This window comes from Quercus suber, unplaced genomic scaffold (genome assembly GCF_002906115.3).
Source record: "Quercus suber isolate HL8 unplaced genomic scaffold, Cork oak 2.0 scaffold_543, whole genome shotgun sequence".
Classification (NCBI taxonomy): domain Eukaryota; kingdom Viridiplantae; phylum Streptophyta; class Magnoliopsida; order Fagales; family Fagaceae; genus Quercus; species Quercus suber.
This window is the reverse complement of record NW_027069991.1, coordinates 370,159-387,019: the sequence shown is the minus strand read 5'-3', so window position 1 is coordinate 387,019 and position 16,861 is coordinate 370,159. Positions and strand designations below refer to the sequence as shown.

The window sequence follows — 16,861 nt, the reverse complement described above, 5'->3', positions numbered from 1 at the left end:
TACACTTTAATTAACTCTCAAGTTGTCTTACATACTTACTAGAGATCATCAATCATTATCAATAATATGGGCCTAATTAACTCTTAGACCATCCAATGGCTTTTTTGGTTTTCTGCTCTTAAGCTTGAGAAGGACATGAGTGAATTTCTCTACTTTTCCTTCAAATTGCTCATTCATCAAAATTTGTATCCGCATTATTGCCTACTGTAAGGTTGAATTTAATTAACCATTGTGTTGGCTTTATTCCATGTCAAATTTACTTGTAATTTAGTAATTAGTAACCTTGTATTTAGGTGGGAATCATGTAAGGGTAATGAGTGAGAGAGTTTGAAGAAATGCTCAAGATTGTACAAGGATGCAGAAACTCGCGGTTGGAACTCGCGGGTGACTCACAACTAGCAAGCTGCCAACTGCAACACACGAGTGAAGCGTGCGAGAAGATGACCAGTCACACCAGCTGAAGCACTACAGGACAAAAAGTCCAGCCTGGACGTTCTGTTATCTCGCGACTTGAACTCGCGACTCAGTCAAGTCACGAGGCCAAGCTGCCAGCCAACCCTATTTTGAAAAACCTGACTCTTTGCATTTCACTCTCACTCTAGTATAAATACCCCTTATACCCACAAAATATAGAGAGCTTCCAGAGAGAATTTTGAGAGAGAAACCCTAGAGAAAAACAAGATTGATTCATCCACAATCTTTACATAGAGACTCTTCAAATTCCTCTACTCTCATCCTCTTTATTGTTACATTCTTGAGAGGTTCTTACCCAAATTCTTTTCTCACCATACCCACATTTGTGAGAATGCTGTTTGGTGCTTTGGGAAGCAGTTAGAAAGGGATCAATGGTTATTAGTTGATGCTATGAGCTATAGCAGAATCCGGTAAGCTAAAGTAAACAAAGGTTCGGCTCAACCTCGTTAGAGCAAGAAGCTTTGAGGGCTTAGATACACTGGGTAGATTAGGTTTGCAGTGTCTTCTGCTGTTCATGTATCCCAACTTCATTCTTTAGTGGATTATTAACAACTTGGAGGGCGGCAGAGAAGTTTTACGCCGAGGGTTTCGGTTTCCTATTCGATAACACATTGTTGTGTTGTCCTTGTATTTGCATCTCTCTTCCCTTAATCTTTGCCATTTAATTTCTGCTGTGGATGTGATTTTATTTGGTTTAGATTGTTTATCAATTCTGGTATAAGCTTAAAATCATTTTCTGTACATACATTGTTTGATATAAAACTTGAATTGGTAATTTGTAATTTGAGGGTCTAAACGTTCATAATGGTTTATACACTATTTGAGCATTCACCTATTATAGTTGCTTTCACTTGATACTGACTTGTAATTAAGATACCAAGCTAGCTGCCCCTTGAATTCAAATTAATTCTGCATCACGATTAAACTGTATATAAAATATGACAATGAAACATCATGATATATCATATCATAGAAGTATACATCCGTATTCATAAATAAAAGAAAGAAACGGCTCCTTTAAAGCCTGTAAGTATTGCAAGTATCCGCAACTCCACACAAATCTCATTAAGTGCATGGTCCATTATGGCACTATCTCATGGTTTTCATAGTAAGTTAGTTGTAACCATATGTGAAGTTGAGGGGTAAAAATATCTTATAAGATACCACTGAACGCAAAATTTTAAACCTATAAGCTAGAACCCAATTATGTTATATTAGTTTCTCACATATTTTACTTTTTCTCCATTGGAAATATGTACTATTTTGTAGGAATAATTTTTTTTCAAAATAATCTCAGTAGGCTTTATAATTTATAGGCTTTCCTTTTGGGATGCACAATTATGTGGACTCCAAATACACACACAACCTGTCCCTCTTTATTTGCAAAAGGGACCTTCGTAATCTTGGCATTAATATAACAAATAAGGACACCACTTACCTCAAAATTTGGACTTTAGGGGGTTTAGACCCAGTTAGTATTATGTTATATTAATTCTTCAACTCCCTTCACTTTTTTCTATGTGGAACTATTTTATGTACCTAAATTATTCTAATAAGTATTGGATAAATAATGGCAGATATATGTTTTATTTATTCATATAAATAATTAGTTTGAATTAGGATTCGTTAGATTAGTTTGGATTATGATTAATTTTATTGATAGATTATAGGAAATTAGTATTTATCTTTATGTATTTGAAAAGCTACTTGTATAAACTCAGATGTTGATAATGAATAAAGAACAATCATAAATTTATGAGTTGCAAATTGTTAGTTAATATAACTACAAGGTCTGGACTCACTCTAAATAAGTTCATTTATCAAATTAGGAGGTCTTGGTGCCCTCAAAAAAAAAAAAAAAAAAAAAGGGGTACATAACAATTGTTATTAGAGCCGGTTATGAAGGTACATTGCACAAAGAGATTGGAAGCTGATGTAAATAACCTAGTTTCCTTAACTTCAAAACAGCAACAAAGGGAGATGCAACAAATGCTCACTGCGGTACTTTCCTACCTTGATCAAATTGCTGGTAACCAGAACCACGATCATGCAAAACCTCACACAACTGAGGTGAGATGGCCAGGACGTCCAACCATGGATTCATGACATCAAGTTGTGCTATTATTTAAAAGGTAACAAAATTACAGAGTTTTTGTGCTCCAATGACAATGGAAGGTCACAGACTCACAAAATAAACTATAACTGTCATTTAAAATTTACAGCATATATATCAAATGTCTAAATTCATTTAAACAAATTCCTCACAAACTTTCTACAACAATTAATTAAGCATGTATTTAAAATATTTATTTACATGTTAAAGACGCCTTGTTTGAAGAACTCGCCACATTAGTTGGCCATGTGGGATCATAGCTTTGGCCACCTCATATGCCATATCATCATGGTCAAATCATGTCAAACCACATTAACATGGTTATACCACTGCGTATATTGTGGATATCGCCACATGACATCCCTGAGAAAGTTTGTTAGAAAATATAAATTTTGAACTTTTTGCTAGAGATGTGGACTCATATGTATCCATCACTTTTTATTCACCATTTATAATTAGCCACATGATAAGTTTATGGTCCTATTTTTTTTTTTTTTTTTCTTTGTACGTGGAGGAAAAACCTTACCGAGTTGGACATAGTTGAAGTTAGTAAAAACTGGATTTGAGAATTGAGATTCAATTTAGAATAAAAAGACATTGGTTTAAAAAGAGGGAGCATAATCAAAATCCAAATCGGTGCTAAAATATGAGATGATCTCATCATTACTACTCCACTATTGAATGTTTCTATGCGGAGACAACAATTACAACCTAGTTAAATTAAAATAAGAGGCTTGGATGATAAATAAATTAAGGCAAATGTTAACAAGCATCGCTTGTTAAGGTTAAAACAATGCGAGTCTCAATAAAAAATTGGATAACTAAGAGAAAAAGAAAGACATAGTATAAAGTTGACCCACAGCCCTATAAGGCTAGCAAAAATATTGACATAAAACTAGGTGTTAACGGGCACCTTATCATGTCCGTTAACACAACCCATAAATTAATAACTTTTGGTTATTTTTTAAGGGTCATGTTAATAGGTGCTCTTAAGACAATTATTAATAAATCATTTAAAAAAAGTTTTAACATATCTTTCATGGAAAATATAAAAAGTAGTCAAAAAAAAAATTTCTTTACACATAAAAGGTTTTAAAAATATAGCATAAACTAATGCCTTTAAGGCATCTGTCAATATGGGGATAGGAAGTCCGTGGTTAAAGGGATTGTTTAGCCTGGGTGAATGGGCCGAGGACAAGGGCAAAGAATAACGGGTCAACCGTGTTTCCCAAGGAGCCAAGCCACCTTGGGAGGGCTTTAAGGAGGTAACCACTATGGAAGGATATAAGCTTTAGGAAAAGTAGCAAAGCTCAGTCAACAATAAAAGAATAAATATCTGGGAAGAAGGCTATCATCACTACATTAAATGCACTACACCGAATGAACTAGCCGCATTTATAGAGAAATGACACCTGAACAGTGTCATCTTAGCTCACAGCTACCCACAAAACTTCCAAGAGGTCCTGATGAGACAAGCATCCAAGGAATTTTCTACCAAATCAACAAGTGGAAGGCTGGGATGAAAGGGTGAAGTACTATATAAAGAAAGGGCCACCATGAAAAATATGTCATGTAATCTAGGAAGGAAAAACAAAAGGAGCAAAGTGTATTTAGAGAAGCTTGAGTTAAATATAAGAACATCTCATCCTCGGATTTGACCGAGGAGCATTATTTCCACCATTTTGTGTTTTCATCCTTATTAATGTCTATTCTATCAGTCCTAACCCATACTTAGTTTGCTGAGATGTTTTCTTGTTAAGCCCATTCTCTAACAAATATATTGTTTTGGGCTCATTGGGCTCTCATTCACTATACTTAATGTGCTGAAGTTCCATTTCCAGTTCTTATAGTTAACATTTTCCATTTTTTTAAAATTAATAGTTTTGATAAAATAAAGTTGAAAAATAATTTAAAAAATTCATAAATTAAAATTACAAGTTCAAATGTATTTAAATTAAAATTTTGAAACCATAAATTAAAGTAAAGTTAAAATCAAAATTAACACAACAATTGAGAGAGAGATTAGACAATTTATGCACGTAATTTAATTTGTTTACCATCAACAAGATGCATGCATGAAAATGGTATGCATCATAATTGAAGAATGAAACAAGATGTCTAGTCTATAAAATGATACATCATTATTCATCATGGTCGGCCACCTCATCATGGCCATGTTTGACCACCTCAGCATAGCCATGTGAACATGCTACATAATCAAACACCTCCTTATACTTGCATCAAAGAAATACTAAAAGCATGAAATTATCAACTAATTGTCTTATTAGGTCTTTAATGTTAAGAATTAAAAGAAGCTTATACCTAAAAATCCTCAATATATTATAACATATATTGAAAATGAGTCAGCAAAAAATTAAGTAAAAAAATTTACAATAAAAGCTTGATGAGTGGGTCAGACTAAGTCGAAAGGTTTAATATTTTGGCTACGGGTTATAATACTTATAAACCTATTGGACTAAAATGGATTGCTCTTATCACTGATACATTAATTTTTTATTTGGATTTGGGCAAGTTTCCAAGTTCAATTTTACTAGATCCACTTTTATTTTAATTGTCAAATTCGTCCTTAAGATTTAATCATCGACAATTTTATCCCTCATCTTATCAAATGAGTTAATCTAGTCCCTCCAACCAAATTTTTTAGCAAACGAAGCCATTCATTTTTTTTTCTTGTAAAAAATTAATACTCATCAAACAACAAGATATACCATATATATGGCATAACTCATGAATGTTTTTAATTAAAAAAATATGTAAACAGCTCCGTTTACTAATAGACTTGGACAAAATTATTAGATTATCTCTTTTTCTTACAAAGTATAACAAAATTAAAGTTTTAAGGACTAATTTGAAAATTGAGGTAAAACCCTAAACGTCAATAAACTAATTTGAATTTTTGGCCTCCTTTTTTTTTTTTAAGCTACTCCAAAAATTAAGCATGGACTAGGAACCTAAAAAAATTCAATGGTTAGTTGTTATATTTCTGGTTTTTAAAATTGGTTTGTGGGTTAGCTTGAATATGACTCTGGTAGTAGTAAGTAGTTACTGGTAAGTATTGCTGTAGCATTGTTTGCACCAATAAGTATGAATTAAATGGACTTGATGGTTTAATTTTGGCTCCTCCTGTAAAATGTGAGAACTGTTTTTTCTTTTCAATATGACTCTTCAGAATATCTATCTCTTTCTCTCTTTAAAAAAAATAAAATAAAATCTCTGTCTCTCCCCCTCATTTTGCACGTTTGGGTGTTATGTCAAACTCAACTACATTTTTGTTCATAAATGAAGTGACGTTAACGAAACATGAAAAAACTATAAATAGATAGAGAAGGAAGTTTTTCAATTCCACCCCTTCTTTAATTTTCATACCCATTTTCTTATTTTTAAATTCACTTCTGAGTTTTAAAAACCCATCTCCCCTTTATCTCTCTCTCTCTCTCTCTCTCACAAACACACATTTGGTGCAATGGCCAATATTGCTGTTGCACTCCTTGTCCTACCATTGTTGCAGGTGGCCATTGGGGAGCACAACATTCAAGACTATACAAGGAGTTTTGAGAAGAAGGAATGCGATATGTACCATGGAAAGTGGGTTTATGATAATTCATACCCGCTTTACGGCTCAAGTCAGTGCAACTTCATAGGGAAGGAATTTGCTTGTCAAAGGAATGGTCGGCCAGACAGGCTCTATCTCAAATATAGGTGGCAACCCTCTGCATGTAACTTGCCAAGGTACCAAGTGTTAAAAGTTATAAGTTTAAACTCCATATTCTAAATTAATGGGCAGTATAAGATTTATAATTGGAAATTTTCTTCATTGAACTTCAACTTTTCTTTTTTCTTTTTTTTCTCTTCTATTTTCTCATCCACACACGTCTAGTCACACTCCTCGATTTCCACTCTTCTCAGACTCAATTTTAAATTTCCTCTCATCTTTGTCATTTTATGTTGTCTTCCTCTTTCTTCTACTTTTTTCATTTGTGTGTGTCTTCTTCAACATTTCAACTTACCAGTGCTTCATCTCATCTGACTTTTCTCCACTTCTCACTCAAGTTTCTCACCGTGGCTTTTTTGTTTTGCTTTATTTTTTTTGTAAGGTACGTTTGCTTATTTCATTTCTTTCTTCTTCTATGTTTTTTTTTTTTTTTTGGTTGAGATTTTAGTTTTACAATCCAAACTCCATGCCAATTGAATCTTGAATTTCGACCGATATTTACCGAGGGTTTCTTGTTTGAGAGAATGATCTAATTCCAAAGTCCAAACGACGCCGTATAGGAAAAAAAAAAAAAAACAAGGAAGAAAGTCCAAAACGGTGCTGTTTAAGGCTTGAAACAAAGGACCCGTGTGAACCACTTGAATTCATAGAACTGGGCGGTTCGACCGCGGTCCGTATAGTTCACTACTTTTTTTGCAAGGCATGGTTCTTCATGTTTAACAAACCGTAAAGATGACCGGTTCGAGGTTTTCCTGGTCGGATCGTACGGTTCGGTCCGGGTTTCAAAACCTTGATTAGGAGTTTTGATCCCAAAACCTCATGGATCTTGTGAAGCTTTAAAAGTTAAAAACACTAAACCAACCTAATAACCTATTAAGGTTATCCAATAGGTGTTAATCCATAAAACTACCAGACCTAGCAAAATTGGACCCAAACCTATTAACTTAACTCGATGAAAAACTGACCAGTAAGAAAACAGGTTAACCTATATCCAACCTGTTTGAAATGTCGGGTTAGGCCAAGTCAACCAATACCCAACCCATTTTTTAAAGAAGTGATTTAAAAAATAATAAGAATAAGAATAATAATATTTTACTTATTTTTTTAGTTGAAGGTAATATGTGGAAGATTGAATGTTCTTTGTTGGTGGAAAGAAAATTACTATTCCTTTTTTGAACTCTCTTTAATGACATGCTATCTCTTAAGTATTCCTATAGCTACAGTTTCTAAATCAACTTGTAGCATTGGTCCACAAGAATTAGTATTTATGGTGATGATATAATGTACTTAAAAACAATTATGGTCCATGAAATTTAGCTTCTTTTTTTTTGTTTTTTGTGTGTTTGTTTAGATAAATTTTTTTTTAAAATTTAAGAATTTATGTATTATTTAAATTTTATTTTTGAGTATATTGTTATGTATTTTCCTTTTTTTATCCTAAATGTGACAATTTTTGGGTCAATCCATTACCCGATTAATTCATAACTTGATTGACTCGACCCACTTGCAACTCATTTAGGATAACCCATTTTTTACTTGAACCTAAATTGATCTGTAACCCAATTAACCCAATCCGTTTTCCAGGTTTAAATTATCCACCATCTCAATCATATGATTTGAGCGGTTTCCAATTAGCTCAATAAATAAAGCTTTTAGTTGTCAAATAAGGGATTTAGGTTCAAATCTCTCATACTCCAAAAAAGAAACTCATTGGTGTATTATAAGCCAGATATATATATATATATATATGTGTGTGTGTGTGTGTAATGGATGCCATAGATTTTAATTCCTTAAAAAAAATTATATGAAACATTTAACCTAAATGTCATTATTAACAACCTACTAAGTATTATTAACATTAACGTAATTTGATTTAGTTTTTCTTATTCATTTATACAGGTTTGACGGTCTAGATTTCTTAAAGAGATTTAGAAATAAACAAATCATGTTTGTTGGAGATTCATTAAGCTTGAACCAATGGCAATCATTGACATGCATGCTTCACACAGCTACGCCACACTCTGAGTACAAGTTACAACGGATAGGAGGCCTCTCCACATTTACAACCACGGTGAGATTACCTATTAATTGAGATAGAATGAGTGTGAGTATTTAAATAAAATTGAAAATAGAATAAATTATCTTGAGTTTTTTGTAAAAGTAGTTGTATAAAAAAATATTGAAAAAATTGCATAAACTAATATGAATGCTCTAATAATCAGCTTGAATCCAATTATTAGATGTCTTCTTTCAAATGAAATGATATATGACAAGTTAATCCGGATGAATCGTGCATTATTACAAATTAGTTACTTATGTTACTATAGAGACTTAAAAGGAAGTTTTGCAATCCATGAACTCCCACATCACTTAGAGAAACACGTGGGATATGCTTATAAGGAGTGATCTCCCTTTAATATGAAAAGGCATTTCCCCCCATTATTTTGTGTTTTGGGGGAAAACAAAACTGTAAGGGATATGAGCTCCAAAGCAGACAATATTTACACAGTTAGGGGGTGTTTAGTTCGCTGTAATGTGCTATTGATGTGATGCACATTACGATGATGTGATATTAAAGTTTTTGGTTTATTTTATTTTTTCTAACTTTATCATAATTTAAAATTACAAAATATATCATATCATCTTAATCTCATCACATTCTTAAACAATGTAATATTGTATTCTTGTATTGAGATTACATGAATGTAATATTACAATAACATAATATTAAGGCATAATGTAATGTCACGGCGAACCAAAACCCACCTCAGGGTGGAGTCGTTATAGTGACAGAGTTTAACTTTCTCTTGAACAATTGTATGTCATTATTTTGTAGGAGTACAATGTTTCAGTGAAGTTTATGTGGAATGCATTTTTGGTAGACATTGTACACAAGAGATATGGTAGGGTTTTGACACTCGACAAGGTTGATGCCGAGAAAGAATGGGACGGAATTGATGTATTAATTTTCAACACATGGCATTGGTGGCAACACACCGGAAGGAAACAACCGTGAGATTTCTCATTGACTCTTTCATTATTTTTGCTAATTTAAATATTTAGGTAAATTACACTTTAATCTGAAAGTTTTGTGTGTGTTTCATTTAAATTATATAAGTTTATATGAAAAGGTTTGAATGTTTAACTGCAAAATTTCTAAAAACTTTGAAGTTTAAATGAAATTGTTTTGAAATATTACAGTTTAAATAAAATATACCTAAAACTAAGTTTAAAATATAATTTACCCTAATTTTTTTTTATTAAACCTTTAAAATGCAAATATGTCTTGTGGCCAAAAAGAAAAAAACTCTGGATTCTAATTAGTTCAACTAGTAAAATATATCGTCATCAAATAAGAAATTTAGGATTCGAATCCTACCTATATCAAAAATGTCATCACGGAATGGGTGTAGAGATTGGAATTCTATCATATCTATCCAAAAAAAAAAACTATAAGTGCTTTTTAAGTGTATATGGAACTTTTTTGTTTAAAATTTATTTGCTTACTTGTCTATTTAAAAAAGTTATTTGCTTACTTGTTGTACATTGACAAAAATATAAATATATTTTTTTGTTAGAAATACCAAAAGATGTCATTGCCAATCAGTTAAACTACAAGTTCTTGGCAAAAACCAAAATACAATGTACTAAATAATTGAAATTGAGGTTTTAAAAAATTATACTTAAAACAAATAATCTATGATAAGTTTTGGTTTTAATGATAGGTGGGATTTCATTCAAGAAGGAAAGCATATGCAGAAAGACATGGATCGCTTGGTTGCCTATGAGAAGGGGCTAATGACATGGGCTCGATGGGTGGACACAAATGTTGATCCTGAAAAAACTAAGGTTTTCTTCCAAGGAGTCTCTCCGGACCATTCCAAGTAAGTCATTACAGAAGCTAATTGCCAAAATATAGAACAGTTGTTAAAGATATTAATCACAAAAAGGTAAATATATAGAAATTGTTAAAGAATTAAGATGGAATTGAAACCATATGCATACACTAGTTGGAGAATTGATATATATTGCGGTTCTTCGTGAATGTGTACGCATAAATTAAAATGAAATCATTCGAAGACCTTCATGACCGAATTGTCAGTGTAAAATCATGACCAAATTTACAGATGTTAGATAAAATAATATCTAAGTTGATCATCTATGAAGACTTTTTATAATAAAATTTTTTTAAGAATTTTATTTGTTATATTATCAATGTGACACTAAACAAATTTTTTGTCACATCAATTTGAAGACTTTTTATAATAAAATTGGCAGTTGTTTAGCATTTCCTTACAAGAATAACATCGATAGTCCTTTTCATCATGAACATTACTGAAAAATTCTTGAGTGTGTACAACAATTTTAGTATTTCCTTAAAAAAATTTATGAGTGTGTCTAATAATTATTAATAATCAATTTTCCTAACAACTTAATAGATTATAACATTAAGTGAACTGCAATAACGTCTTTAATAAATTAGATTATACTGTTCCACACTTTAAAATTTATATTATAATATATAATTTTAAGTAGATTAGCTATTATTAATAAAAGAGATGGTTAGTATAATATAAATACAAAAACTTAATTAGTGACATTGCATCTCAAAAAATAAAAATACTGATTTTTAAACAAAAATAATAATACATAAAGTTATAAGATTCATATTTAATAGTTTTAAAATATAATAAAGAAGACTCCACCTGATGTTGTCCTTCTAAGTATAAAATGCATTAAGATCCATTCTTATACTCAATTATTTTGATTAATTGATATTACTGTTGCTATACTTTATTTTTTGTTGTTTCCATTATCACTTGGACATGTTCATGTTGAACCAGTGGAAGTTATTGGCCGGGAAACAATAATGGAAAGGACTGCAAAGGAGAAACAAAACCCATGCTTGCACCAGGATATCCAAATCGCCAACATCCAGGAGAATTGGTGTTGAAGAAAGTGCTGCATACAATGACAAAGCCACTGCACTTACTGAATGTAACAAGATTGTCACAACAAAGAAAAGATGCACATCCATCCGTCTATGGCTTGGGAGGGCACAGAGGAATGGACTGCTCTCATTGGTGTCTCGCTGGACTCCCTGATACATGGAATCAACTTTTATATGCAGAACTCATAAGCAAATAACTTAATTTGTACCGTATGAGTACTTGAATAAATGTTTGTATGTTGTTATAATTCACTATTAATTTCTTTACGAATAATTTTTTCTTGTAAACAACGTTGGTCATAATGCTGCATTTAACTTTTGTTTGTAAAATAATTTATCTAGTGTGACCCAATACAAGACTATGGAAAATAAATTTTATTTCATATTATGATAAATAATCGAATTAAGATCATTTGTATTCCTTTCTCAAAAAAAAAGATCATTTGTATTCTGTTTGTTTCCACACACACACACACACACACACACAAAATAAATAAATAAATAAATAAAAACTTTTTTAGATAACATTTTACATTTTACATTGATTCATTGTTATTGCACACTCCTCTGCTTGTTTCCACGAAAAATTTTTTTTTTTTTTTTTTTTACAACATTTTACATTGATTCATAATCATATTGTTATTGCATGAGAATTTCAGCCATGTTAAGAAAATCGGCCCATTTGGTACCAACTATCATCCAAAAGTGAACACAAACTCAAAAGGTGCTCAAAATTGTTCCTGACTTACTTTTGAAAAAGATCACCTTCCTGCTTTTATCCATTTCTCAAACAACAAGAGAATTTTGTACAAAAATTCATTTTAATTTAAAGTAAACATTCAGGGCCTCTAACTCTAAATCAGTTTTGGATAAAAGTTGTGTGATAGATAATTTTTACGAGTTAGTCCTACTACGCAACCCATGAGAGATTTGATCACTTAATTTGAGTCAAGCCCATTTCTTAAAAATTTGACCAGCCCAAAGCTTCTAAAACCCTTTGAGAGATTGACGGTTAAATTTTGGCCGTTCAATATTATCTAACAAGATATCTCCGCCGGTAAAATGTAAGATTTCGTTTTCTCTTCACTGTTCAGAATCTCTCTCTCTCTCTCACACACACATTTTGCACTTAAATTTGTTTTGTCAAATTCAACTCCCTTGTCAATGTGAGATTTCGTTTTCTCTTCACTGTTCAGAATCTCTCTCTCTCTCTCTCTCTCTCTCTCTCACACACACACACACACACACACACAAAACCAACTACTCCGATCCAACTCCCCACCGGTCAGCAATGGGTCGGTACTTCCTCCACCCGATTCAATCGGTTCGGTCTCAGGTTGGGCACAAACCCGACCCGTAGACACCCCTAAACAACATAATCTTTTATAGTATGAATGATTTATCATGATGTCAAAGTAGAATTAGAATATGCTTTATTTAAACCCTTAAATCTTCCAAATGATTAAATTATTCAAATAGTCTTAATTACTAGGTAGGTAGATTTTCTTGTTTAATTAGCTTGTTAAATGATTCACATATTCTACATGAGTTAGATCCTAACCACTGTTTAAATCGTATGATTTGAATGAGGCAAGGTCATTAACAATAACAACCTACTAAGTATTAACTTAATTTGATTTAATTTTTTTACAGGTTTGACGGTATAGATTTCTTAAAGAGATTTAGAAATAAGAAGATCGTGTTTATTGGAGATTCATTAAGTTTGAATCAATGGCAGTCATTGAATGCATGCTTCACACGCTACGCCACACTCTGAGTACAAGTTACAACGGATAGGAGGCCTCTCCACATTTACACACGGTGAGATTACCTTTTACCTTCAATTTGATCGCATTGCCTATTCTATTCCTACCTTTAAAATACTAACATAATTGCATTGGTGGCGTCACACCGGAAGGGAACAACCGTGAGATTTCCATTAATTGACCCTTTATTATACAATTTTAGTTTCTTTTGAGGGTGTGTAAAACTATGATAAACAATTTGTCTTTAACAAGTTTAACCCTTTAAGTTTAGACCTCTAAATGCAAATATTCCTTGTGATTGTTTTGTATTTGGATTATCTTTATACTGAAAACTTATTTGTTTATTTTGCTGAAAATTGAAAAAAATTACAATTATTTAATTTTATACCTAAACAAATGAGATTTTTTTTTTTTTTATTGAACGGTACCTTTAAAAAAAATAAAAAGCTAATTCAAACGCACTAAAAGNCTCACACACACACACACACACACACATTTTGCACGTATATTTGTTTTGTCAAACTCAACTCCTTTGTCATTCATAAATGAAATAACGAAACATGAAAAAAAAAAAAAAAAAACTCGATTGACATTGAAAAGGAAGTTTTTAAATTCCACCCTTTTCTTTTTCATACCCATTTTCTCTTTTTAAATTCACTTTTGAGTTCAAAACCTCATCTCCCTTTATATATATATATATATATATATATCTCACAAACAAACATACACACATTTTTGGTGCAATGGCTAATTATATTGCTCTTGCACTCCTGGTTCTACCATTGTTGCAGGTGGTGATAACTGCTGGGGAGCCTAACATTCAAGATATATACAAAGAGATTTGAGAATAAGGAGAGTTGTGATCTGTACCATGGAAGTTGGGTTTATGATAAATCATACCCTCTTTACGACTCAAGTCAGTGCAGCTTCATAGAGGTCTCATTTGCTTGCCAAAGGAACGGTCGCCCAGACAAGCTTTATCTCAAATATAGGTGGCAACCCTCTGCATGCAACTTGCCAAGGTAACATTTTTTACTGTATGTTCTGATCTAATGGGCAGTTAAAATTTAATATATAGGGAATTTTCTTTGCTTAATGTTTGTTTTCCACTATACGCGCACAATGCAACAGCTGTTGTGCACTAGTATTTATCCATTTTCTTTTGATAAGTTAGTAAATTATTTTTGGAAAATTGTGATGATTTTAAGTAAGATTCAACACATAAAATTTTTAATATTATCAAACTCAGGATATTCTACCTTGACTATGATAAATTAATTATTTTTAAATCTTAAACTATTAAGAAATAATGAATTTTCTTATTAAAAATAATAATAATGAATTTAATTATTTAACTATAATCTCAACATATTTAATGAACTTTATCTTTTTTTTCTTTTCTTTTCTTTTTATAATAAAAATTATTAAAAAAAAGTTGAATATATAAATAAAATCCAAAATTCTCTAACAACATTAGGGGTGTCCACCTAGACCCGGACCCGACCCGACCGACTAGACCCAACCGAAACCAACCCACCCTTGACCAACCTGAGTGCTCCAGTGGGTCGACGACGAGTTACAAAACCCAAAAACTGACTCCAGCAGGTCGGTCGGCGAGTTCTCTCCTCTGAAACCTGCCTCAACTAACCCGACCAAATCCTTACCAAAATTCAACGAAACAAGAATTTTTCGGCGAGTTTTTGGTCAAAATACTTTAGATTTTTATGAGATTTGTGTGGGATTTGGGGAGATATCACCAAATCTAGTGAGATCTCAGCCAGATCTGGTGGAAATGTCACCGGATCTAGCAAGATCTCGCCAAATCTGGTGAGAACTTTGCCAGATCTGGGGAATTTTCACCTGATATCAACTATTTTGGCCGGATTTTTCACCGTGGACAGTTTCAACCGAACCACGACCATGTTTCCGGCGCAAAACCAACTACTCCGATCCAACTCCCCACCGGTCAGCAATGGGTCGGTACTTCCTCCACCCGATTCAATCGGTTCGGTCTCAGGTTGGGCACAAACCCGACCCGTAGACACCCCTAAACAACATAATCTTTTATAGTATGAATGATTTATCATGATGTCAAAGTAGAATTAGAATATGCTTTATTTAAACCCTTAAATCTTCCAAATGATTAAATTATTCAAATAGTCTTAATTACTAGGTAGGTAGATTTTCTTGTTTAATTAGCTTGTTAAATGATTCACATATTCTACATGAGTTAGTTTTTTTTTTTTTTTTTTTTTTTTGAGGGTGCAACTCACTAAAAGATTTGATATATATATATAAATGCTTTTTTATTTTTTATTTTTATTTTCATGATAGATGGGATTTCATTCAAGGGAAGCGTCTACAAAGAGACATGGATCGCTAGGCTGCCTATGAGGAAGCGCTAAAAACATGGGCTCGATGGGTGGACACAAATGTTGATCCGGAAAAAGCCAAGGTCTTCTTCCAAGGAATCTCACCGGATCATTCCAAGTAAGTCATCAAAGAAGTTCAAGTTTTTACCAAAAAAGTAAGAAAGTTGTTAAAGATTTTAATTACAATAAATTAATATATACAAATTTTTTTTTTTAATATAAAATAGAAATTCTACTCAAATCTAATTTAAGTGTATTGTGTGTGAATCTCACTCTTAGTGCTAAAGATTTGATAGTAAATACAAATTGTTAAAGAGATTAGATATAGAACCATATGCAATTATGCACCTACAATTGTAACAAGCAATGTGTTATGACTATAAATTATTTGAAGTTAGTTTAGTGATAAAATAAGGCTTCTTAGATAGAATAGTATTGTTATTTATGTATGTTCAATTTAATTTCTATATTTTAATAGAGAAATGTTATGTCCACAACATTTTCACAACACTTTCACAATAAATCCCAAGTGGTAAGTTGTTACCTGTTATTACTAGTGAGCAAAAAAGCCATTTAAGTGGTGGATTCAGATTAAAAACCCATAACAATATACCACTTAAGATTTATTGTAAAAATGCTATGAATGTAACACTGCTCATACTTTATTATTTTGATTGTTGTTGTTGTTGTTGTTATATATTATTTCTTCTTGTTGTTATTACCATTATTTTATGGACACATTCATGTTTAATCAGTGCAAGTAATTGGGGGAACCATAATGGAATTGAATGCAAAGGAGAAACAAAACCCATATTTGCACCAGCATATCCAAGACACCATCCGGCAGAACTGGTGGTGGAAAAAGTGTTGCGAACCATGTTGAAGCCGGTGCACTTACTAAATGTAACAAGACTTTCACAACAAAAAAAGATGCACATCCATCCATCTACGGCTTGGGAGACCACTATGGAATGGACTGCAGCCATTGGTGTCTTGCTGGAGTTCCTGATACATGGAATCAACTTTTATACGCACAACTCATAAGTAAATAACTTAATTTCTTCCGTATGAAAAATCTTACTTATCACGTAAATGTTGGTATGTTGTTATAATTCGTTATATCTTTACGAATAAATTTTTCTTGCAATGTAATCCTAGTTCAACTTTTGTCAATAAAATAATCTATCAAATGTGACTTGAGAAGCGAAAATATAAAATTATTATTACCTATTATGATAAATAATAGAATTAAGCTCATTTAATTGTATTTTGTTTGTTTCAGATCAAAATGTTTTTTGATAAAAAATTTTGCATCAACTTGAATTGGTACCACAAACAACAAAAGTCATCAGAAAACGTTTTTTATAGTATTTAAAAATTTTAAAAAAATTAAAAAAAAAAAAAAGTAGCAAAAACGTTAGGGGGTGTTTGGTTTGTATTTTTCAACAATCA

At 32.0% G+C, this 16,861-nt stretch overlaps 1 protein-coding gene and 1 pseudogene across 1 annotated transcript; both read left to right on the top strand.

Moving 5' to 3' along the window:
- Positions 1-6,071: 6,071 nt before the first annotated feature.
- LOC112017910 (protein trichome birefringence-like 43) lies at positions 6,072-11,468 on the top strand. The gene is made up of 5 exons (XM_024050364.2): positions 6,072-6,337; positions 8,220-8,391; positions 9,157-9,332; positions 10,046-10,204; positions 11,165-11,468. Exons 1-5 carry the CDS (start codon positions 6,072-6,074, stop codon positions 11,466-11,468), a joined length of 1,077 nt encoding a protein of 358 aa, XP_023906132.1.
- A 2,312-nt stretch (positions 11,469-13,780) lies between these two features.
- LOC112017897 (protein trichome birefringence-like 42) lies at positions 13,781-16,501 on the top strand (annotated as a pseudogene).
- Positions 16,502-16,861: the final 360 nt, after the last annotated feature.